Raw genomic sequence first — 22,883 nt, 5'->3', positions numbered from 1 at the left:
TCAAGCTTTCTCCAGGATGCGTCTCTTCACATCTTCTTGAACCATTGTTCATGGAATCGCCAAGTACCACCCCTTGCCAAAAAGCCACTGCCTTGTTCACAAGTCAACTTTCCCTCTTATAACATGGCTGACTGAAGCACCACAGGTGATGGCTTCCACGAGCCGTCTTCCAACCTACTTCCCTGCATTACATACTCATTGCACAATGCATGGCTCTCATCTCCAGGGGGACACTGGCAAATTTGGTTTGACTCCTCCATTTAATCAGCGGTGTATGACCAAACAATGTATTACTGCAAACACAACACCGGTCCAGTCCTGGCCCAAAGCGTGGACTCTATCTTGTGTTAACATCCATTGCCAATGCAGGAATCAATGGACAGTAGCCAGTCTAAAATAGCAGCTAAGTAACTTACTAAATCAATTAATTCTACAAATGGCGACTACATGATACAAACTTGCTCATACTCCCGTGTAACGACAGGCCTTGGCATTAACCGAGGGGAAAGCAGTACAGGGAACATGCGTGAAGCTAAATATTTTCCAAACGTCCCGGAAAAGGCTATTTGGAGCTCACCATTATATCATCTGCATGGGTCAAAAAGACCATTCTGCAAGGTGGACGTTTGGAGGATGGAATGGCTTTTTGGATCGGATGCCCAATTGCATTTCAACATTACGTGATATAGAGAAACTGCCCCACTGCCTGCCTCTCCCCGCCCGCCATAGCAATGATGTGTCTACCTGGTGGGTTCCCCGAACTCATTGCTAAGACTCTGCTTTAAGTCACACTGCCTCCCCCTCTACATTGCCCCAGCAGAGAGAGGGGTGATCTCATTTGCATATGGCAATTAACTGCAGTTCCTTTGCATGTCAAGCCCCACCTGTGGCCCAACCCCTGCGGAGCGAGGAAGGAAAGGCAGCAGGATCAAACCTGATAAATACAAGAAGAGTTTATTGAAAAAGTGTGAAGGCAGCAGGGCCGGGCAGCTCCGCAGCCAGGACAATAAATAACAGACGCCCTCCCCTCGGAGTGACGCGATATGGAAGACTCCCCGGTGATAAGACACATGCACCCTAGCTCCCCAGCCAGACGCTGGGGCGGGTGCTCACAAAACATGGCTCTGGGTGGAGGGGCCCTGTGCCCTCCGGGGGTCCCTGAGGCAGCAGGAAGGAGACGGAGCCTGGGGACCCTGGCATCCGCATGCACAGCGCCAGGGGACCTGCCGGTTCCTTGCTGCTGGGGCATCAGGCTCTGGCTGGTCTGTACCTCCCTGTGGGGCTTCCAGAGCACCAGGGGGCTGGTAGCTACAAGGGGACCCCTCACTGGGGCTCCCTTCTTAGGGCTTCATTGCAAAGGCCTCATGGGAGGGGAGGGGATCCCTGCCCCGCTACATGGCTCCTGTGTTGTCCAGGCTTCTCTGGGGCTCTCGGGGGGAGGGGGAATGCCCTAGCTGAGCTGCAGGGCACAGGGGCAAGTCCTGCCCCGAGGCGGGCAGCCTGCAGGGAGCCCCAGGCCTTGCCCCCTCCAGGCACTCAGGAGGGGAGGAGAGCTTGGGTTATATGACCAATGGCCCCAGTGGAGATCAGCTGGATCCACTTTCTCCCCATGGGGTGGCAGCCTAGAAGCCCCAGCTCCCAGGGGGCAATGCCACTGACGCTATCAGGACAGCATGGCTCTACCCCTCCTGCCCGCCGTGGGCACGGCTCCAGGGCTTGCAGGTGCTGGAGGGGGGGCTGGGGTTCCCCCAGGCCCAGCTGCAACACTGCCCCACAGAGGCGGTGTTTCACTCTGGTGGGGCGCAGGCTGGGGGCAGCGGTGACCAGCCTGCCTGGGCCCCACGGCTGTCCTGAGGCTGGAGAGCCAGCCCATGGGAACATGTATGAAGGGCAGGGCCCGCTCTCCTTCCCACCCAGTCTGCGGGGCCTCTCCCTGCACCCCACGGCCAGCTCCAGCCACGGCACTGGGTCTCAGCGGGCGGGGCCCAGGGTGGTTCCAGGCCATGGCTGCTGCAGGAAACCTGCTTGCGACAGTCCCTGCTCAGGAGGGAGCTGCTGGGCCTCTGGGGCGGAAACACCAAGAGGGCCCCAGTCAGACAAGCCCACGGTGCCCTCAGGCTGCTGCAGACCGAGAAAGGCCACGGAGTCGCCGCAAGGCAGCTGCGGCCAGGCTGAGCCGCGAGGCCCCTGGCTAACGTCTCCACGCCAGGCTCAGGCCAGGATTCGCGGCGGGATCTCCACCGAGGCCTTGATGAAGACGGTGTTTTCCCGCACGTAGTTGCGCTTCTTGATGTCCTCGTGCGAGATGAACTTGGGGTACCCGAAGCCCAGCGTGCTCTCGTCCAGGGAGCTGCGGGAGGCCCCCGGCTTCTGGAAATTCTTCCAGTTGGGGTCAGGGTTGAAGGTCTCAGTGATGTGCTGGGGCTTGGCCAGCGAGGGGTCGCTCTGGTCCAGCAGGGAGAAGGTGACGCGGTAGGAGAAGGGCCACTCCAGGAGGTTGTCGTACTGCCCCGGCAGCACCCGGATGTAGACGGACAGGTGGCTGCCCTCCCCGCTGCCGTTCCCGTTGGGGAACACGGACACCTGCAGCTTGTAGCCGTACCGGTGGGTGTAGAAGGGTGGGCTGAAGAACTCGTAGTTGCTGCGCACTTTGGACTCCTGCAGCTTGCGGGCGTAGTCTGTGATCTTCCAGATCAGGACCCCGTCGCTGCTGACCAACAGCTCCTCCACGTCCTGCCGCAGCTCCTGGATCTCCTGCCGCTGCCGGCTGACTAGGGAGCACACCATGCCCAGGTGCACCTTGGTGCTCTCGTCCAGGTGCCGGCTCATGGCCAGCTTGGGGCACTGCACGGAGGAAGAAGCAGCCATCGATGGAGTGCAGCACAGAAGAGAGGGAAGGGGCCGGTGCTGGGGGGCCGGTGCGAGCCAGGGCTGGGGAGGGAGCTCCAGCAGGAGCCTGGGCGCTCGGGGCGGTGGCCCAGGCCGGCGGGGGCAGAGGGCAGCACTTACCCGATGTTTGCAGCCAGCGTCTTTGAAGGGGCACAGCACCATGGCTGTGCTGCAGGTCTCCTTCAGGTGCCCGGACAGGTCCTCCCTGGCGACGCTGGGTGTCCCGCACTGGTTGGGGCAGGGCACGGGGTAGCGGGGACACTGGAACTGGTGGCTCTGGGGCAGAGGGGGAGGCGCTGTTAGCTGGAGCAGCGCTCCCCCAGAGACCGGCTGGGCCCCGACCTGGGCGCACCCAACGGGCTCGCGTGACGCGCGGCCCAGGGAGCAGCACCCCCCGCCCCCGCAGGGCCCCGCCTCACCTGGATGGTGTCGAAGACAAACGGCTTGGTGCAGTAGGGGCAGGGCTGGGTGCGCTTGGGGCAGTCGGCCAGCGTGTGCTGGGGCAGCAGCCGACGCATCAGTCGTGCCCCGCACTTGTTCTCGCAGTACACGCTCTCCTGGGGGCAGGCGCCCTGGTGATCCTGGGGGGCAAGAGCGCGCTGAGCTGGGGCCAGGGGGCGTCGCCCGCGGGGCCGTCCCGGCACCACCCCGCCCCTCACGCCAGCCCCCTGCGAGGGGGGGACCCCGTGGGGCCGGCCCCGCCCCCCAGAGGGACCCTGGCTCCCCACACCACCCCTGCCCCGCCCCGCACCTCGTAGGCCTCGCCGGTGAAGTCGCTGGAGCAGAACTCGCACTCGACGCGGCGCTTGGGGCAGCCGTGCTGCAGGTGGCCGGGCAGGTCGCGCCGGCTCAGCTTGGCGCTGCAGCGATTGGGACACGGGATCACGTTGAAGCCGCACGTGCCGAGATGGGGCTGGCGAGACAGGAACGTGAGGGGGGGGCGTGCGCGTCTCCCTCTCTCTCTGGTATCACCGCCCACCCGCACTGCCCCTCCCAGCCCTGCAGCCACGCCCCAGCCCCAGCCCCCTCCCCGCTCACCTGCAGGTGCTTGATATGTCCACTCCAGCGGCAGCCGCCCAGTGCCAAACCCGCCCGCACTGCCCCTCCCAGCCCTGCAGCCACGCCCCAGCCCCCTCCCCGCTCACCTGCAGGTGCTTGATATGCCCACTCCAGCGGCAGCCGCCCAGTGCCAAACCCGCCCGCACTGCCCCTCCCAGCCCTGCAGCCCCAGCCCCCTCCCCGCTCACCTGCAGGTGCTTGATATGCCCACTCCAGCGGCAGCCGCCCAGTGCCAAACCCGCCCGCACTGCCCCTCCCAGCCCTGCAGCCCCAGCCCCCTCCCCGCTCACCTGCAGGTGCTTGATATGCCCACTCCAGCGGCAGCCGCCCAGTGCCAAACCCGCCCGCACTGCCCCTCCCAGCCCTGCAGCCCCAGCCCCCTCCCCGCTCACCTGCAGGTGCTTGATATGCCCACTCCAGCGGCAGCCGCCCAGTGCCAAACCCGCCCGCACTGCCCCTCCCAGCCCTGCAGCCCCAGCCCCCTCCCCGCTCACCTGCAGGTGCTTGATATGCCCACTCCAGCGGCAGCCGCCCAGTGCCAAACCCGCCCGCACTGCCCCTCCCAGCCCTGCAGCCCCAGCCCCCTCCCCGCTCACCTGCAGGTGCTTGATATGCCCACTCCAGCGGCAGCCGCCCAGTGCCAAACCCGCCCGCACTGCCCCTCCCAGCCCTGCAGCCCCAGCCCCCTCCCCGCTCACCTGCAGGTGCTTGATATGCCCACTCCAGCGGCAGCCGCCCAGTGCCAAACCCGCCCGCACTGCCCCTCCCAGCCCTGCAGCCCCAGCCCCCTCCCCGCTCACCTGCAGGTGCTTGATATGCCCACTCCAGCGGCAGCCGCCCAGTGCCAAACCCGCCCGCACTGCCCCTCCCAGCCCTGCAGCCCCAGCCCCCTCCCCGCTCACCTGCAGGTGCTTGATATGCCCACTCCAGCGGCAGCCGCCCAGTGCCAAACCCGCCCGCACTGCCCCTCCCAGCCCTGCAGCCCCAGCCCCCTCCCCGCTCACCTGCAGGTGCTTGATATGCCCACTCCAGCGGCAGCCGCCCAGTGCCAAACCCGCCCGCACTGCCCCTCCCAGCCCTGCAGCCCCAGCCCCCTCCCCGCTCACCTGCAGGTGCTTGATATGCCCACTCCAGCGGCAGCCGCCCAGTGCCAAACCCGCCCGCACTGCCCCTCCCAGCCCTGCAGCCCCAGCCCCCTCCCCGCTCACCTGCAGGTGCTTGATATGCCCACTCCAGCGGCAGCCGCCCAGTGCCAAACCCGCCCGCACTGCCCCTCCCAGCCCTGCAGCCCCAGCCCCCTCCCCGCTCACCTGCAGGTGCTTGATATGCCCACTCCAGCGGCAGCCGCCCAGTGCCAAACCCGCCCGCACTGCCCCTCCCAGCCCTGCAGCCCCAGCCCCCTCCCCGCTCACCTGCAGGTGCTTGATATGCCCACTCCAGCGGCAGCCGCCCAGTGCCAAACCCGCCCGCACTGCCCCTCCCAGCCCTGCAGCCCCAGCCCCCTCCCCGCTCACCTGCAGGTGCTTGATATGCCCACTCCAGCGGCAGCCGCCCAGTGCCAAACCCGCCCGCACTGCCCCTCCCAGCCCTGCAGCCCCAGCCCCCTCCCCGCTCACCTGCAGGTGCTTGATATGCCCACTCCAGCGGCAGCCGCCCAGTGCCAAACCCGCCCGCACTGCCCCTCCCAGCCCTGCAGCCCCAGCCCCCTCCCCGCTCACCTGCAGGTGCTTGATATGCCCACTCCAGCGGCAGCCGCCCAGTGCCAAACCCGCCCGCACTGCCCCTCCCAGCCCTGCAGCCCCAGCCCCCTCCCCGCTCACCTGCAGGTGCTTGATATGCCCACTCCAGCGGCAGCCGCCCAGTGCCAAACCCGCCCGCACTGCCCCTCCCAGCCCTGCAGCCCCAGCCCCCTCCCCGCTCACCTGCAGGTGCTTGATATGCCCACTCCAGCGGCAGCCGCCCAGTGCCAAACCCGCCCGCACTGCCCCTCCCAGCCCTGCAGCCCCAGCCCCCTCCCCGCTCACCTGCAGGTGCTTGATATGCCCACTCCAGCGGCAGCCGCCCAGTGCCAAACCCGCCCGCACTGCCCCTCCCAGCCCTGCAGCCCCAGCCCCCTCCCCGCTCACCTGCAGGTGCTTGATATGCCCACTCCAGCGGCAGCCGCCCAGTGCCAAACCCGCCCGCACTGCCCCTCCCAGCCCTGCAGCCCCAGCCCCCTCCCCGCTCACCTGCAGGTGCTTGATATGCCCACTCCAGCGGCAGCCGCCCAGTGCCAAACCCGCCCGCACTGCCCCTCCCAGCCCTGCAGCCCCAGCCCCCTCCCCGCTCACCTGCAGGTGCTTGATATGCCCACTCCAGCGGCAGCCCTCCTCGCTGTGGATGCAGCGGATGGTGAGGCCCAGCACCTGCGCCTCCAGCTCGGGGTCCGGGTAGATCTGGGGAAAGGGACATTTGGAGATCGGGGGACTTGCACCCTGGGTCAGAACAGGACCAGGCCCGTCCCAGGGGCACCAGCCACGCCCCGGAGCAGGCACCAAGCAGGGGCAGGGCGTTCCTGGCGAGGCCGGGGGAGTCCTGGGGCCCAAGGCAGACAGTGAGTATGGACACGTCCCCTGCCCCTCACCAGGGTGTTCGTCTCCCCTGCCGCCCGGTGTCTCCAGGACCAGGCTCCGCCTCAGCCAGGGGCAAGGTCCTGGCTTTGCATCATAGAACCATAGAATATCAGGGTTGGAAGGGACCTCAGGAGGTCATCTAGTCCAACCCCTGCTCAAAGCAGGACCAACCCCAACTAAATCATCCCAGCCAGGGCTTTGTCAAGCCTGACCTTAAAAACTTCTAAGGAAGGAGATTCCACCACCTCCCTAGGTAACACATTCCAGTGTTTCACCACCCTCCTAGTGAATAAGTTTTTCCTAATATCCAACCTAAACCTCCCCCACTGCAACTTGAGACCATTACTCCTTGTCCTGTCCTCTTCTACCACTGAGAACAGTCTAGAGCCATCCTCTTTGGAACCCCCTCTCAGGTAGCTGAAAGCAGCTATCAAATCCCCCCTCATTCTTCTCTTCCGCTGACTAAACAATCCCAGTTCCCTCAGCCTCTCCTCATAAGTCATGTGCCCCAGCCCCCTAATCATTTTTGTTGCCCTTCGCTGGACTCTCTCCAATTTATCCACATCCTTCTTGTAGTGTGGGGCCCAAAACTGGACACAGTACTCCAGATGAGGCCTCACCAATGTCGAATAGAGGGGAACGATCACGTCCCTCGATCTGCTCGCTATGCCCCTACGTATACAGCCCAAAATGCCGTTAGCCTTCTTGGCAGCAAGGGCACACTGCTGACTCATATCCAGCTTCTCGTCCACTGTCACCCCTAGGTCCTTTTCTGCAGAACTGCTGCCGAGCCATTCGGTCCCTAGTCTGTAGCGGTGCATTGGGTTCTTCCGTCCTTCTCCCCCTTCCCAGCGGCTCCACACACAAGCATCATGCCTCTAAATCCACCTGCCCTGAGAGGTGCCCGCCTGAGCCACTGGGCTGCCCGCAGCCTGCAATGCCCTCTCCACAAGGGAGAGGCTGGACGAACCTGCCTGGGAACCACTTAGCTCGGGGTTAAATTAACCCCCTCTCCTCGAGTCCAGGGCTGGGACAGCAGGGGCTGCAGGTCAGGATTGAGGGGCACAGGAGGGGAGGGGAGGGCAGGGCCTGGGTCTTGGCTCCAGCAGCATTCTTCAGAGGGTTGGAGGAAACAAGCCAGATGCCCAGGGGGGCTGGCCCAGCTGGGCGCAGGAGCTGTGGCTGGACGTCCTCCCCCCCGTGGGGTCGAGCTGTTTCCTGTTAGGTGGCAGGGGCTCTGCCATGCCAGGGCGGCGAACAAGCAGCCTTTCTTGGGAGAGGAGCCAGTTTCCCAGCACAGCTGCACGAAGGGCTCTCTCGCCTCAGAGCGACGTTGGCATCGCAGCCTGTGCCAGGTGTGCCAATGCACAATCCCAGGGCAGGCTGTGAGGGGAGGGGGTCCCTGTCCGTGACGTGGAGACTGTTTGCCAGGTCTATTTGCCACACAGACTCGCGCAGCCCGACACCCCAGGGAGGCCACTGGCTGAGGCCGTGCGCGGTCCACGCTGCCAGCTCCGTGGGACCTGATGCAGCATCCCCCCGTTGGGGAAGCCCAGGCTGCGGGGAAGGGGGAGATTCAGCTCCTCATGCATTGGCTGACCTCCCTGCCGGACGGCTCGCCCCAGCTCTGGGGCCTCCATCCCTGGGCTGCAAATGGATGGGAGGCAGGAGACAAGTGGGAAAATGCTGCACCCGAGCCGAGCTCCCTGGCAACGCCCTGCTGGGCACCAAACCCCCTCCCCATGGCTGAGCTGTCACGGGCAGGGCGGGGCTCTCACCTTGGCATAGTCGAGGGGCAGCTGATCCTCTGGACACTTGAAGACGCCTTCACTGCAATAGAAACAAGCCAAGGTCAAAGCTGGTGGGACAGCAGGGCTCCCTGGGGGGCAAAGTTGGAATTTTCTGTCGTTTTTTTTAGTAAGTCCCCTGTATGCCTCAGTTTCCCCCACACACGGCACTTCCCTCTGAATAAGGAAAGGGACTAGGTTTGCTCTGAGGGCAGGTGAAGACACAGAGGCGTGCGCGTCACCTCCGTCTGAGTCATTTGAAACGCCCCAGCCATGCCCAACGCCCAAGCTCTGCCTGCCCTGCGAGAAGAGCTCAAACCCAGCAAGGGACACAAGTGAACCAAACGCCCCCTTCTCTGCTCAGCCTCCCCCAGCAGCCTCTGGGGTGCATGGCCCCTCAAGCTGGCCCGGCTACTCTTCCACATAGGAGGGAAACTAGCCAAGAGCGGCCTTGTTCTGCCTCACAGCCTGCCGTTCTGCTGGTTGCTCGATGCCACGGGGCGAGAGTGTCAGTGACTCGAATGCCAGGCTCTGCTTCTCCCGCCAGCCCGACACCTCCCAGGGTGTGACCCACCTCCCCCCCCAGGCTTTGCAGGGTGGGATGGGCTCATTCCCAGAGCAGCATGGAGCAGTGACCCCATCAGGGCCGGCAGGTTTGTATAATGTTTGGTGATGCCCAGAACAGATCCAAGTCCTGCCGCCCCCCACTCCCCACACATCTGCCTAAGGCTCTGGGAGGGAGTTTGGGTGCAGGAGGGGGTGAGGGGTGCAGGCTCTGGGCTGGGCTGGGCGCAGTGCTTACTTCGGGAGGCTCCCGAAAGCGACCCACACCCCCCTCTGGCAGCGGCTCCGAGGCAGGGGGCCAGGGGGTCTCCACCCCCGCAGCTCCCAGCCAATGGGAGCTGCGGAGTTGGTGCTGGGAGCGGGGGCGGCGTGTGGAGACACACCGCCCCCGCCCCCCAGGACCATAGGGCCGTTCCGCTTTTGGGAGTGGCGTGGAGCGAAGCCGGGCAGGAAGCTGCCTTAGCCCCACTGTGCTGCTGGTGGCGGCAGCCGGGGGCCCCTGGGCCCTTTTACATCGCCCAGGAAGAGACCCGGCCCCAAACATTGGTGGAGCCGAGCCCCCGGGCCCTGAACATTTCTGGAGCATGGGCCCCGGGAGGAAAGCAGGGCAGCTGCTCCCAGCCCTGGGCAGTCAGGGCTCTGCAGGCCAGGCCAACAGGCCCAGCTCCGCCCCATGGTCTGGTGCAGCTCCCCGCAGCCAGGTGCTAAACGCCTCCCAGGCTCCATTAGAGGTGAGAAATCTGCCACCCCACAGCGGGAGCTGGTACCTCTCCCCCTCCCCCGCCACAGCTGCTCGCCAGATGTTGCGGGGTGGACGTGCTGCCAGGCAGCCCAGGGGCTCCTGGTTTCCAGGAAACCGCCAGCTCTCAGCTCAGTCCCATCCACCCCTGCAGCTCCCCCAGCCTCTGACCCTGGGAGGGGCTGACAGCTCTGCTGGGACGGCGTGGGGGGGAGTGCTGTGCGTGGCTCAGAGACAGGTCACCCGGGGGGGCAGGGGAGCCCTGGACTGCGAAGGGTCTAGGTACCGCGTGGGGGGGGGAAGGGGGGGGATATGGATGACACATACTCTCCAAAAAGAACAGGAGGCCCTGTGGCACCTTAGAGACTAACCAATGTATTTGAGCATGAGCTTTCGTGGGCTACAGATCACTTCATGGGATGCATTCAGTGGAAAGTACAGGGGGGAGATTTATATACACAGAGAACATGAAACGATGGGTGTGACCATACACACTGTAACGAGAGAGAGCTATTACCAGCGGGGGGGGGGGGGAGGGGACACAGGACTTTTTGTAGTGATAACCAAGGTGGGCCACAAGTCCTCCTTTTCTTTCTGCGGATACAGACGAACACGGCTGCTACTCTGAAACACTCTCCAGCCTCCCACAGATCCCAGGAGCCTGGACTCGGGGACTCAGCTGGGAAGGCCCCTTGTGCAGTGCCCGGTGCCCGTGCCCCATGCCCCGTGCCCCTCGCACAGCTGGCCAGTGATAGCAGCCCAGGTTTCCCCGCGTGGGGCAGGTGGCAGCGTTTGCCAGCGGCGCATCTAGCAAACAGGAGGCGCGGAGGCAGGCCAGGCAAAGCCGGCTAGTGCCTTCCCCAAACCCAGCGCCCCACCTGGAAACACAGCAGGCTCGCCCTGGAGCTGCCCCCCACCTGCCAGGGCCCAGACACACAGACACCTGCACCCCGCGGGAGGGAAGGGGAGTCACCCTTGTCCATTGGTCAGCTTCCACAGGCGCCAAAGCCTGCGCAAGGCACCCTGCCTGGGGGACACTGCACTGGGCCCCACCCCCCAAGACAGCCTGAGTGGGGCTGGGCTGGGCCCTCTCCTGGCAGGCCTGGAGGTGCCCTGGGCGACTGGGCCCCCAGCACAGTGGAGCCTCTCCCAGAGTGCGCCTGAGCCTGCAGCCAGCACCACTGCTCTTTCCCCAAGCCATTGCACGGATCCAGGCAGTTGGGCTTTCCCAGCCCACCCTTCAGGCTTCCCTGGTGAGGAAATGTGCCCTGTATCTGAACCTGGTAATAAGCCTGCCCCCACGTGCTCAGCTCCAGATGTTACCCCTGACCTCTGAGCTCATGGAGCCGGCAGCAGCAAGCCCTCAGCCCCCCAACAGAGCTCCAGGAAAGGAGGGAGCCCCTTGGGTCCCATGGGAAAGGCCTTGCACAGTGCTGGCCCCATCTCCCTGCGCTGACAGCCCACGCTGCCTGGGGTCCTCATGCAGCATGCGTGCAAGGTGCAGGCAGACCAGGACTGCCACGGCCAGGAGGGGAGAGGGGCCTGGCTGCAGCGACGTGGGGGGCAGGTGCCACAGATCACTCAGCCCCCCGAGCTAGTCTCCGCCGGCCAAGCCCTTGCCCCAGGCAGGGCCATGGGGAGCAGGGGCTGCACTCCAGGCCCCAGTAACACCCCCGATTCAGCATACCCAGAGGACACCTTCCCCGCAGGAGGCCAGGACATGTCCAAAAGGTGGGGCTGGCCCTGGCTGCCTCCCCCGCAAGCTCCGTGGGCACAGCTCCAAGCACACGGCTGCCTGTTAGGCCAGGGCAGAGCAAGGCACAGCCAGTGCCAGGCAGGGAGTGTAAACACCTTCCCTACGTGACAAAGGTCAGTTACGCAGCGGGTGTCACGCCCGCAGGAGCGCCTCCCTGTGAGTCACTGGGGCAGGGTGGGAGTTGACTACGTAAACGTTCCCCTCCCCTGGCACAGGCTGGATTGGCACATGGAGCCCCTGGCCCCCCCGTGGGTCTCCGCTCCAGAGCCCTGCACAGAGCCAGGCCAGTGATCACTACAGCAGGGCATTTACCTGGCTCACACCCCTTCTCTCCCCCCCTCCCACAGCCCAGGCCCGGCTCAGCCAGCTGCTCCTCCCCTCCCCCAGTTCCCATGGCCTCCTCTCCCCCTCACCAGCTGCTGGGTAAGTTACATGAACCCCGATGGAAATAAACAGAGACTCCGGCGCGCGGCACCGTATTCCACGCAGTTCGAGCATCCGCCCACTGCTTCCAAGCCCCAGGAGAGACTGAGGGAGGCCAGAGCAGGGGGGCTCCCACCTGGCCCTTGCACAGATTATGGGTTTTATCAAGGCCCACGAGCCGTGATTTCTGACCCTGGAAATGCCCCTACCCGACCCCCACCCCTAGCAGATGCTGCTTCCTCCCCTGACACCAGATCCCTGCTTAGGCAAGTGCTGCGCAGCTCAGTCCAACTGCCTTCCCCCCATCAAATCCCCCGACGGACATACAGGGATGGGAAAGGCCCAGGCTGCAGCCTGGGAACAGGTGTCCCTTCAGCCAGGCTTCCAGCTGCTGCCAGCCTGGGATTCCCAGTGTGCCGAGACAGCAGCAGTCGCCCCACTGAGATCAACAGCTGCGGCCATCCTGGGCCAAGCACACCCAGAGTCCCACTGTGCCTCGGCCAGCCCCAGGCGCCCGCTCCAGAGGAGGGGTTGCTTCGCCTGCCCTGGGCTCCCCCATGCACATCTGGAGGTGGCGAGGGTGTAGGCCAGCACTGGGCAATGCTCTGCTCTGCCAGCCTAAGCACACTGCCAGCCCCCCAGCTCAGATCCCTGCCCTCTCTCAGGCACTGAGCAGGGAGCCGTGGCTGGAAGACACCAGGGCCCTGAATTGGGGGCCCGATGCAGAGCCCTACAGCCAGTGGTGGAGGGGCAAGGAGGCACCCGTGGCCTGGGCCCAGCACTGCAGAGATTCGACTGCAGCACAGGCCAAGGGCCCGTCGCAGAATCTGCAGCTACGCCTGGGCCAAGACTGTGCAGAAAAATGCCCAACCTTTGCCCTACAGTGAAATCTGCTCCCAAGCCGAGGCCAGAGGAGCTGCAGCCAATACAGGCCGAGGAGCCACTGGGGCTAGCCAGCCCTTCCCTGCCACCAGCGCTTCTCTGCCACCCCGAATCACCAACATGCGGCAGCTCCCTGGCCCACGGATCTCACCTGGGACCACTAGGAGCTTGGCTGCACTTGCCAGATTCCTGGAGAACCCGGAGCACGAGGAGATTGAGGCTGGGGGGCCCGGCCCTTGCCTCCCCCTGCACAGGAACCCTCCTCCACCCAGCTGCACAGCGCCCTGCCTCGCTGGTCTGCCTCAGGCTTGCAACACAGCCAGTCCCACCAGCCTCCCTGTGGCGAGTGTCCAGGACAAGGTCTAGCAGCGAGGCCTGGGGCGCTCGGACACAGCACGACCCGCCTGCCATCAGAACACAGGGAGGCTGGCAGCCGCTCTCCAGACATGACAGGGTTACATCCCCGGCAGTGCTACTAAATCGCTCAGCCAGAATTAAGAAGCTGCCAGACGAGAAGAGCAGCACGTGACCGTGCATTCCCAGGGGCCTGGCCCGCCAGCAACACGCACAGGAGCGATCGGGCAGGGCAGGGCACGGCAGGCAGCCACAGTGCATTTGCTCTACAGACCTGAACAGCAGCTCTGCTGAACCGTGCTCACGGCAACCAGAACTGCCACCCCTGGGACCACTCAGACTCTGCATCGGAGAGACATCGGGGCCCCGGGCACCGCCACAGCCCAGCCCAGGGGAGGGGACACCCCCCATGCGACAGCCCCCTGCCACAGCCCACAGACTCAGGGACTCAAGGCTAGAAGGGCCCATCGTGATCTGCTAGTCTGACCTCACAGAACCTCACCCGCCCACTCCTGTAATAGACCCCTGAGCTCTGATAATACTCAGTCCTGCCATGAGGGCAGGGGGCTGGACTAGACGACCTCTCGAGATCCCTCCCACTCCTACGCTTCTAGCTGAGTCACAGACGTCCTCAAATCATGGTTTAAAGTCTTCAAGTTACAGAGACTCCCCAATTTACACTAGTTTAAACCTGCAAGTGAACCATGCCCTACGCCGCAGAGGGAGGCAAAAACCTGACCCAGGGTAAAATTCCTTCCTGATCCCAGATATAGTGATCAATTAGACCCTGAGCATGTGGGTGAGACCCACCAGCCAGACACCTGGGAAAGAATTCTCTGTAGTAGCTCAGAGCCCTCCACATCCAGTGCCCCATCTCCGGCCACTGGAGGTATTTGCTGCTAGCAGTCACAGTCCCATTGTACTATCCCCTCCACAAACTGATCAGCCTCAGTCCCGAAGCCAGTTGGGTGTTTTCCCCCCTAAACTTGTTGCTGGCCAGTTTATATCCTTGTGCTCACCCTGGCGCTTACCTCCACTAACCCCTCTCCCACCCGGGCCCAGAGAGCTCCCTCGGGCGCCCGGGGAGCAGAGACGCCACCCCAGCAGGAGGATTCAGAGGGTGCCAGCAGCATTTCACACGGACTAACCAGGGCTGGATGGAACAAGCGGGGCCAAGCAACAATTGCAGCTGGGGAGACAGGAGAGGAGCAAGGCAGGGCGCAGGGTTGAGCAGCCGGGCAGGAGACACAGAGTCTGAACGCCAGGCTTTGCAGCCCAGAGGTCTGACTGGGCCAGGCTCCCACTGCAAAGCTGGGATCTCCTACCCATGGCAGGGGCCTCTTTCTGGGGCAACAGCTCCTGTGCTTCCCAGGATGCCCAGTGGAGCTGGACAGGAAACTGCACCTGCCCTTCCCTCATAGTCGCTAGTCACACCTCTGTCCACAGGTGCTACAGGAATACATGGGGGCCCTGGGCAGCTGGGAGAGCACTGACCAGCCAGGGCTCCCCTTCCCGACTCCCAGGAGTGGTTCACACGTGTCACAGCCTGGCATCCAACTCGCCCCCTGGTTCAGCTTCCAGGCTGGGTTATTTCTACAGGAGGAAAGGCCTTTGCCAATGCCATGGCGGGGATGCCAGGCAGAGCCCTGGCCCCACGGCCTGCTGGAGAACAAGGGCTGGTCAGACCCCTAGCGCTCAGCCCCTATGGTCCTCCGCAGACGCACCAAGAGGGAAACCACCAGGTTTCGGCCAATACGGCTGGGTGGTTTCCTTGCCACCTGAGCCCAGCGCCGTAGGCCGAGCCCGCTTCCCTGCACGGGTCCCAGGCTGCCCAGCTCCCAGTTTGTTTGGGCGCCCGCCGTTCCTGTGGGGACAGTTGCTGGGCAGCGAGGAGAAATAAAGCCCCAGCCTAAGCAGCGGGATACATGGAAGCAGAGCGCTCGCCAGGGAGCCACACACCTGACAGTGCAGCACGGAGCCAGCCGGGCAATGGAACCTGGCCTCCCCGCAGGCAGAGGCACCTCCCCCCGGGGACAGACCGTGGGCAGAGCCGAGCACTGCAGTACCCGAGAACGGTTCAGACAGCAGCTCCCACAGCTGGGCATAGCTCAGACATAGCCTCAGCACGTTCCCAGCCAGCCGCCAGCGCTCTGCCTGGATTCCACGCCCAGAGGAGGCGACTAAGCCGAGGGCGAGGATTATGGTACACAAGGGCGAACGAGGCTCCTTGCAAAGGCTGGAGCAGGCTGGGGCGGAGCCCGGCCCGGCTGCGCCATGCTAAGCAGTGTGGGAGCCTGGCTCGCGCCAGCAGCCCCACCCCAGACTGGGCACAGGCACATGGCCTAGGCTAGCTCCAGGCGACCCGGCGGGAACCCTGCGGCTCCGGCAGCCTAATGCGCTCCCACGCTGGCTGCCATGCACCTCCCCAGCACCAGCGCCGTGCACAGAGCAAGGGTTAACCAGCACAGAGAGGAACAGGCTGCAGGCCCCCACGGCAGGGCGGGGGAGAACAGACATAATCCCCAACAAAGCCTGCTCACTCCACCACGGCTGGCTGGGCAGAGAATGTGCTGAGGCAGCAGTTAGGGAGTGAAGTCCTTGCCTTTGACCGTCCCTGAACACTGCGTGGTCTGGGGCTGGGCTGCCCAAGGGGGAGGAGGGTCACAGCACTCTCCCTGGGACCCTGCTCTGTTCCAGGCCCCAGCAGCGAGCTCAGCCATGCACCCTGCCCAACGCATCAGTTACCAGAGACTGACCCGAGCCCACGCCCCTTGCCACACCACGGGGGCTGGGCAGAACAGCAGCCCTGCAGCAGGGTCAGCACCTTCCGAGGGTCCACAGAGATCCCCTAAGGCAGCATGACGTGCGAGAGCCAGGGACAGAACCCAGGAGTCCTGACTCCCAGCCCCCTGCTCTAATCCAGTAGACATCTCCCCTCTCTGACATTAGAAATCCTAACTCGAGCCAAGAGCTGGACGCAGGCCCCAGGCAGCATCAGTGCAGGTGACCCAGGGAGATAAGTCAGCTTCCAGCTGCCCCCAGTCACGTCCTAGTCACCCCCTCCACGGCACCATAGGATGGAAGGAGCCTCCCTTGAGAAACCCCCAGTTTTGCACAAATTAGGTTCCTCTTGTCTTCATGTGGCACTTGCCTGGCTCCTCCCAAGAGCCCACGGCCTTGGGGACTCTCCAGCTCTGCTCAGCAGAAGGTCGCCCTGTTGGAGGGGTCACCCCACAGAGGGTGGGGCCCCTCTCTGACTTGGCAGACTGGGGCTGGGGTCAGGGGCTGTTGACTGGGACCATCTGACAGCAGAAACAGACAGTTTACCGTGTTTATACAGGGCTCAGCTCCTTGGTGCAGCCCCTGAGGCCCGGCCTCACTCCGCTCCCAGCCCTGTGCCAGCTCAGTCCTGGACCAAGCAATCACAAAACACTTTCCCAATTCCTGGCTACGCAGCCAGCCCAGCAAGACTGGGCATGCCCGGCCCCCACACCACCAGGAGGGCTGAGCGCCACGGGGGACGGGGAGACACTGCTCTGAGCTGCAGCCAGCCCTCGCTCCTTTAGCCCAAAAGACGGGAGCACATCCCTCCACGCCTCCAAACAGTCAAGAGACCAAGGCGCAGAGCCCAGTGAGCTCACACCCTGCCAGGACACTCCGCACCAGCCCCTTTGGGGAGTGGGGCCGCTGGCGGAGGGGAGCGCATTTCCCATGGCCAATAGCCCCACCAGCAGGAGGGGATGCCGCACCCCGGGACAGGCTCCTGCAGGAGTGGGCGCTGAAGGGGGAGCCCAGAGGACAGTTCCTCCCCTACAGGAGCTGTGGTTCTCCCAGCCGTGGTCCGTGCAGCTCCCGCGAGAGGAGCCCATACACCTTGCGTGCACGAGACCAGGTTTTTTTGGCTAGCAGCATCCCTCAGGGCCACACACGTGCTCTGTGCCTCCTCAAGCTCCCAGACAGCGGCCAGGCGGCAAATCCCCCCTCCCCCCACAACTCAAACCCAGGCAGCCGAGGGCTCCTGAGAGCAGGGCCAAGGGCTGGTGATGCCTGGCGGCATCACAGATGAACACGGGTAGCTCACCAGCGCCAGTCCTGACAGGCCAGGGGGGCTTGGGCTGCAGGAGAAGCCTGTAAATCTCAGGAGGGGAGGTGCCTTGCTGGGAGCAGGGAACATGCCCCAGTGACTGTGAAGAGAAGACCTCCCCTGGGGCAGTGCCGAGGTAGAAGGCGCTTTCAGCCCCAATCTGTTCATGGGGCCAGCGGACATCTCGATACAGACGATGGGTCTGGCTCAGACAGCGCCTCATCCACTGGGCTGGGGCCAACGCTCATGGCAGCATAGTGCTGGGCCAGGAAGCATCAACGTCCTTCCCTGTCCCCCGTTCCAGGAAGGGCTGGGAGGACTTGCTGTGCCTATGGGAAGGCCCCGAGTTCCCTCAGCACAGAGCTGCAACCCCTGAGGGGCTGTGGTGTCAGAGCTGAGGTTGGCTGTGCGGGGTCCTTCCTTGGGGCCCCGTCTGACGCTCTGTGGGGTTCAAGGGGATGCTGGCCTGGCCATTTGGAGGGTTCTGACGCTCACCGTCTGGGGGCTGATGAGACCTTCGTGGACTGTCCCAGAGAGTGGAGTTTCAGCCTCATGAGTCCAGAGAAGGACGAGGATGCTGAGCATCTGCTGGGAATGTGGGATTCTCACAGACAGAACAGGTCCCAGCTGTGCCCATTGTCAGGGGAACCAGTCCATGGAAGGAGGGCTAAGCCCTGGGGCTTGATTCCTTCGCTACAGAGACCCTGTATGGTGAGGGTCTGTGCTGGGGGAGGGGGTGTAAACAGAGAATTTCAGGCCACAGTCACCCTCAGCCCATAGTGGTCAGGAGCGCCGAGGTTCTCAAGGCGCTTAGTCTGAGCTAGGAACGTGCAGGTTCGACGTGCGCCAGGTTCGGTCTCACTGCCACGGGCATTAAACAGAAACGGAGACAAGTCAGAGCCACCCCTCCTGTTATGCCCCCGTGCGGGAGCACAAGGTGCACACGCAGCCCTGCCAGTCACAAAAAACCAGGCCTCGTGTGCGAGGCACGTGCACCCCGTAGTGGGATCCGTGCCGACACGCTCAAGGCAGTAGCCTGGGTTCTATTCCTGCTCACAGGCACCAGGGCCAACTTTGGGCTCCTCATTACCAAGCCAGGGGTTTAGTTAAACTCTGGACAACGCCACAGAGACTCAGTCTGGTGTGCTGGTCAGTGGGCCTGGGCATCGCAGTCACAGGGAGCATGGCCATGGCCCGGGGCCAGCCGTGGGTCCTGGCACCAACCTGTGCTCTAGTCCTCCCCGCCTCCGACACTCTGCACACCAGGCACCCAGCTCAGCCCCAGAGGGTTCTGCAGTCCCAGAGACCCCACAGCTGCCTGCTTTGCACTTGGTGACAGTGGAGTTGGGCACCAAGGGGTTAAACACAAATCGTTCTACACAAAACAGCCCTCAGAGGTGGAGGGGCTTCCTTGGCCCCCAGCCCTGCCCTGAGGGAGGGGGGACCGCAGCCCCCCAGATGGGAGCTACAGGCTGCTGAGGTGTGTCAGGCTGGAGAACATGACTGAACCAGGCCCCCGCCTGAGCACCGACAGCCAGAGCCGCCTCTCGCGCCGCTGGGCCTCATTCAGGAAGCAGGAGGCAGAGGACTGGCTGGTGGTGCTGGAAGCAGCTGGCTCTGGGAGTGCTCAGAGGCGCACGCCAAACTTCCCTGGCGAGGCTGTGGACAGCTGGCTAGCCCGAGAGAGACCCTGCCTGCCCGGCGGGGGCGGGGGGCCAGGGACGGCACATGCCAAGCCCTGGCAGCACTTTGGCAATCCATAACCACTCAGCAAGCCTGTGGGAAGCTGCTGCCACAGGCGACCCCTCCAGAACCCCATGGCTCAAGCATGCTTCAACAGCAGGGTTAAGATGCTGTGGTGTGGACAGGGCTCACACCAGTGGCTGCAGAGCTCCATCTCTGGTGAAGGGCACAATCCTGCCAGGAGGATGGAGTCTCACAGCAAGGAGAAGGGCAGGGCTGTGGAAGAAAGGCAAGGTGCCCGAAGGAAAACCGCTCACCCTGAAGCTCCCACCTACGTCCCCACACGCACACGTTTAATCCCAATTTGAAGACTCTGCTCTTTAGGTCAGTGTTGCAATTGCTGAGAGCTAAGCTGGGCTGGGGCTCTTAAGGGATGTCCGGCAAGGGCTGAAATAAATCCCATTTGGCACACTTATTTCCCAGCAGTGTCCCCAGCACAAAGGCGCAGGGATCCCGAAGGCCCTGAGTGCACCGGGAACAGGACCGACCGTGCTAGCTACACACTGTGCAACACACAAAAGGCTCCTCTCTACCCACTGCCACTGCATGGGCTGCTGAGCCCGCACTGCCTCTCAGAGCCTCTATCCCCGTCCCCTGACCACAGACCAGGCCTCTCCTAACCCAGTGCACAGCTCCCAGCCCTGCCCACATCTGCAGATGCTGTATTGTGATCTGTAGCACTGGGACCCCGCTGTGCCAGGCGCTGTACACACACAGCCCAGGTTCTCAGCAGGGTCTTCCCATTTCCAGGGGCTTGCTCACAGCACCAGACCCTGAGAGAACACTGTAGCCAAACCACCACATGGAGCTGAAGGGTCTGGGGGCAAACAACCCTATGGGCCTGCAGCAGGGTGGGATGTAGCCTGGCTGAGCTCTGGCTCCTCAGAGAGGGTCTTGTCGTGGCCAAGGGTTTCCCCTCCCCACTTTTGGAACCCACTTCTGCAATAAAGTGGCTGTCGTCCCCCCCGCCCCATAGCAGGGAACCAGCTGGTCTTCAGTCAAACGGAGGAGGGCCCAGGGTGGCATGGAGCTGCAGCTGCTGAGCTGGGCACATAGCCAGCATGTTTGCAGGGTCCTTCCCACTACCAGGCCACACGGGGCAGGCAGAGAGGGCAGCAGTGTGACTGGTATCAGGGAGGGATGTTCACACAAAGGGCGCAGGGGGCAGAGTGCAGAACGGACTGGCTGGTGCCACCACCGAAGGCAGAGCCTGGAATGCACCAGAGTGTGAACCTGCCAGGACTGAGGGGTTAACCCCCCACCCTCGCCCCCGCAGACCGAGACTGAGCCCACGGGTGGGAAGCGAGTGAGAACTCAGAGCCAGGAGCAGGACAGCCCCCAGCTGGAGAAACAGGAGTCTGTATACCCTGGGCAGGGCCCCCCGGCCCACCACCATGTAGAGAGCACCCGGATTCTGGCTCCGCAAACGTGGGCCACAACGCCTACCACCACCCTGGACGTGGGACAGGGCGGGGGGACAACGGGGACATCTCCGCTGTGGTGCCCCCTCGCAGGGACCCAGCCTGGAAACGGGGGGGAGGGGGGGCAAGGCTGCCCTTACCCACAGGGACTCCCATCCTCCCTTCACAAGGCTGGGGCACAAGGGGAGGGCAGGCTGGGGCGTGCTGGATTGGGCAGAACATGCAGTTAAATGCGTGTCCCTCCTGCAAGCCAGGCCGGCCGGGACAGGAGAAGCCGGGGCGGGGCAGGGCGCAGCTCCCAGCCCTGCTACACCCAGGTCGCTGCCTGCCGGAGCCGGGCGGCCCGGGCGGAACAGCCACGTGGCCGGGGCGCTCCGCGCAGGTGTGAAGACTCAGGAGGGACGTGACCCGACCCCGTGTCGAGCCTCGCACCCCCCCCCCGCACCCCGGGGGGCTGGGCAACGCCTGACACTTGCCCCCCCCCGCTGCACACACGGCCCCCCCAGTTCGTGCTGCCCCAGGCCCCCGAGCCGCGCACAAGAGGGGCCGAGGGGGGGACGTCCCGCCCGGGGACAATCTCCGCACCTGCCCAGGGACGTCACGAAAGCGGCGAGTTTCGGCCCCTCCTCCCGCCGCGCGCGGAGCCGAGCCGAGCCGGGCCGGGCCGGGCCAGGCAGCGGCGACCGCCCCGGGGCGCTGCGGAGAGGCCGGGCCGCTCCGCCCGGGGGTCCCGGGTCCCGGGGGGGGGCGAAAGCGCCGGGCCAGGCGGGCACCAGAACAAACCGCCCGGGGCAGGAGCCGGACTCGCCCCCCCCGCTGCCCCGGGCGCGGGAATCCCGGGGGGCTTTGCCCGGGGGGGCCCCGCCAGCCCGGCTCCGGCCCGGCCACGAGACCCCCCCGCCCCCCCGGGCCCGGCGAGCAGCCTGGGGAGCCCCGCACTGTCCCAGCGCCGGCCCGCGAGCGCCGCGAGCGCGGGGGGTTCCGGGGCCCCCCCCGGGCCTGACGTAACAAAGGGATCTCTGACGTCACCCCCGGCCCCCGGCACCTGAGGAACTCCTGCAGGCAGGTGTCGCAGAAGCGGTGGCCGCAGGTGGAGACCTGCACGGGCTCCCGCATGGCCTTGCCGCACAGCGGGCACAGCAGCCGCCGCTTCGGCTTCTCCAGGAACTTGTAGTCGAAGCCGGGCATGGTGGGGCCGCGCCGGGGCCGGGGCCGCCGCTCGCCCAGCGCCTGCCGGGCACCGACTGGGGCCGCGCCGCGCGGCGGCTCCGGGGGCAGGCGGCGGCCCCGCCCAGGGCGGCCCCGGGCTCCGCGCGGTCCTAGCGCCCGGCCGCCCCGCCCCGCCCCCCTCGGGGAGCGAGCAGCGGCTGGGGGGGTTCCCGGCTCGGCCCCCGGGGGCAACGCCACAGCGGCTGGCAGAGCAGACACCGCGCTGCCCCCCCCCCCGCCTAGGGCTGCTCCCCCCCCCACCACGGTTGCCAGGTCAACGCAAGACTTCGCTCAGGGGGGTCACAGCCCCAGGTCCGGAGTCCCCAGAGCCAGGCCAGGGCCACCCCCTGCCCCCGGCTCCCTTCCCGTGCCGCAGCCCAGTGGGCATGGCCCGGGCCGGGCAGCCGGGGTCCGGTCTAGTCTTGGTTCTGCCACGTGCTCCCTGGGTGTCCTTGGTTGAGTCACTGACACCCTGTGCCTCAGTGTCCCGCACTGGGCTCTTTACTTACCTGCGCCTGGAGGAGTCATTAGCTCTGGTCGGCCACGTGCTTTGAGACTGGCGCGTCTCCGGGGGTGGCCACGCTCCCAGGCCAGGCCCAGCACCCGGGTGGCGGGGGAGGGGCGGTGGTTTCTCCCTGTCTGGCGCCCAGCAGCGGGCTAACCACACTCCCGCTCTCCCCCCCCCTCGGCCCCGCTGCACCGACCCCTGAGCTGCCGCACCCCGCGACGGGCGGGGAGGAGGACGCCACCTAGTGATCACACCTGTTACCGGCACAAGTTACTAAACCAAACACATCTGGAGCAAGGTGTGACTACTGGCACTGGTTCTCAAACTGGGGGTCAGGACCCCATTTTAATGGGGTCACCAGGGTTGCCTTAGAGTTGCTGGGGCCCAGAGCCCAAGGGCTTCCACCCTAGGTGGCAGGGCTGGGTTACAGGGCCCCTACCTGGGGCTGAAGCCCTTGGACTTTGGCTCCCCCCCCGCCCCCGGGGCTCAGGCTTCAGCCCCCCTTCTGGGATGGTGTAGTAGTTTTTGTTGTTGGAAGGGGGTCGCAGTGCAATGAAGTCTGAGAACCCCTGCGCTAGACAACCCTTTTCAGGTGACTACGGTGCTGCGTGGCTAGAGGCACTGGGGTGGACACTCAGGACCTAGAGAGCAAAAGATCTGCAGTGACCCCTGTGGCTAATCTCAAAGAACTGTTTTGTTCGCTCCTGAGACCTGTACAGCCACCCCCACTGAAGGACATTTGCCCCAAAGCTAGGCCTTGGGGGGCATGCTGATGAGGGCAAAAACAATCCCGTTCCCTATTTCTCAGAGCAGAGAACATCCCATGTCTCTCCATCACTCTCCATGCAAACCA

At 64.6% G+C, this 22,883-nt stretch overlaps 1 protein-coding gene across 2 annotated transcripts; it reads right to left on the bottom strand.

Annotated features, from left to right (window-relative positions):
• Positions 1–937: 937 nt before the first annotated feature.
• TRAF4 (TNF receptor associated factor 4) lies at positions 938–21,545 on the bottom strand. 2 transcript variants are annotated; one of them, XM_077836782.1, is made up of 7 exons: positions 21,359–21,545; positions 8,339–8,390; positions 6,279–6,383; positions 3,641–3,802; positions 3,309–3,470; positions 3,010–3,165; positions 938–2,844 (listed from the first exon to the last, which is right to left on the bottom strand). In XM_077836782.1, the coding sequence occupies exons 1-7, from the start codon at positions 21,499–21,501 to the stop codon at positions 2,212–2,214; spliced, it is 1,413 nt and encodes a 470-aa protein (XP_077692908.1). In that variant the 5' UTR covers positions 21,502–21,545; the 3' UTR covers positions 938–2,211. The 2 variants fall into 2 exon arrangements, with proteins under 2 accessions (XP_077692908.1, XP_077692910.1); XM_077836784.1 differs by lacking the exon at positions 3,010–3,165.
• Positions 21,546–22,883: the final 1,338 nt, after the last annotated feature.

This window comes from Eretmochelys imbricata, chromosome 17, assembly GCF_965152235.1.
Source record: "Eretmochelys imbricata isolate rEreImb1 chromosome 17, rEreImb1.hap1, whole genome shotgun sequence".
Lineage (NCBI taxonomy): Eukaryota > Metazoa > Chordata > Testudines > Cheloniidae > Eretmochelys > Eretmochelys imbricata.
Note: the sequence above shows the minus strand (reverse complement) of the source record. Positions and strands in the feature narration are given on the sequence as shown.

Bases quoted from the DNA above. Each gene is read 5' to 3' on its own strand.
- TRAF4 (XM_077836782.1), bottom strand. From the start codon at position 21,501: ATGCCCGGCTTCGACTACAAGTTCCTGGAGAAGCCGAAGCGGCGGCTG. The intron at 3,803-6,278 runs GTGAGCGGGGAG...CTGTCTCGCCAG, and splicing joins GGCATATCAAGCACCTGCAG to CCCCATCTCGGCACGTGCGG. The intron at 2,845-3,009 runs GTAAGTGCTGCC...TCCTCCGTGCAG, and splicing joins ACGCTGGCTGCAAACATCGG to TGCCCCAAGCTGGCCATGAG.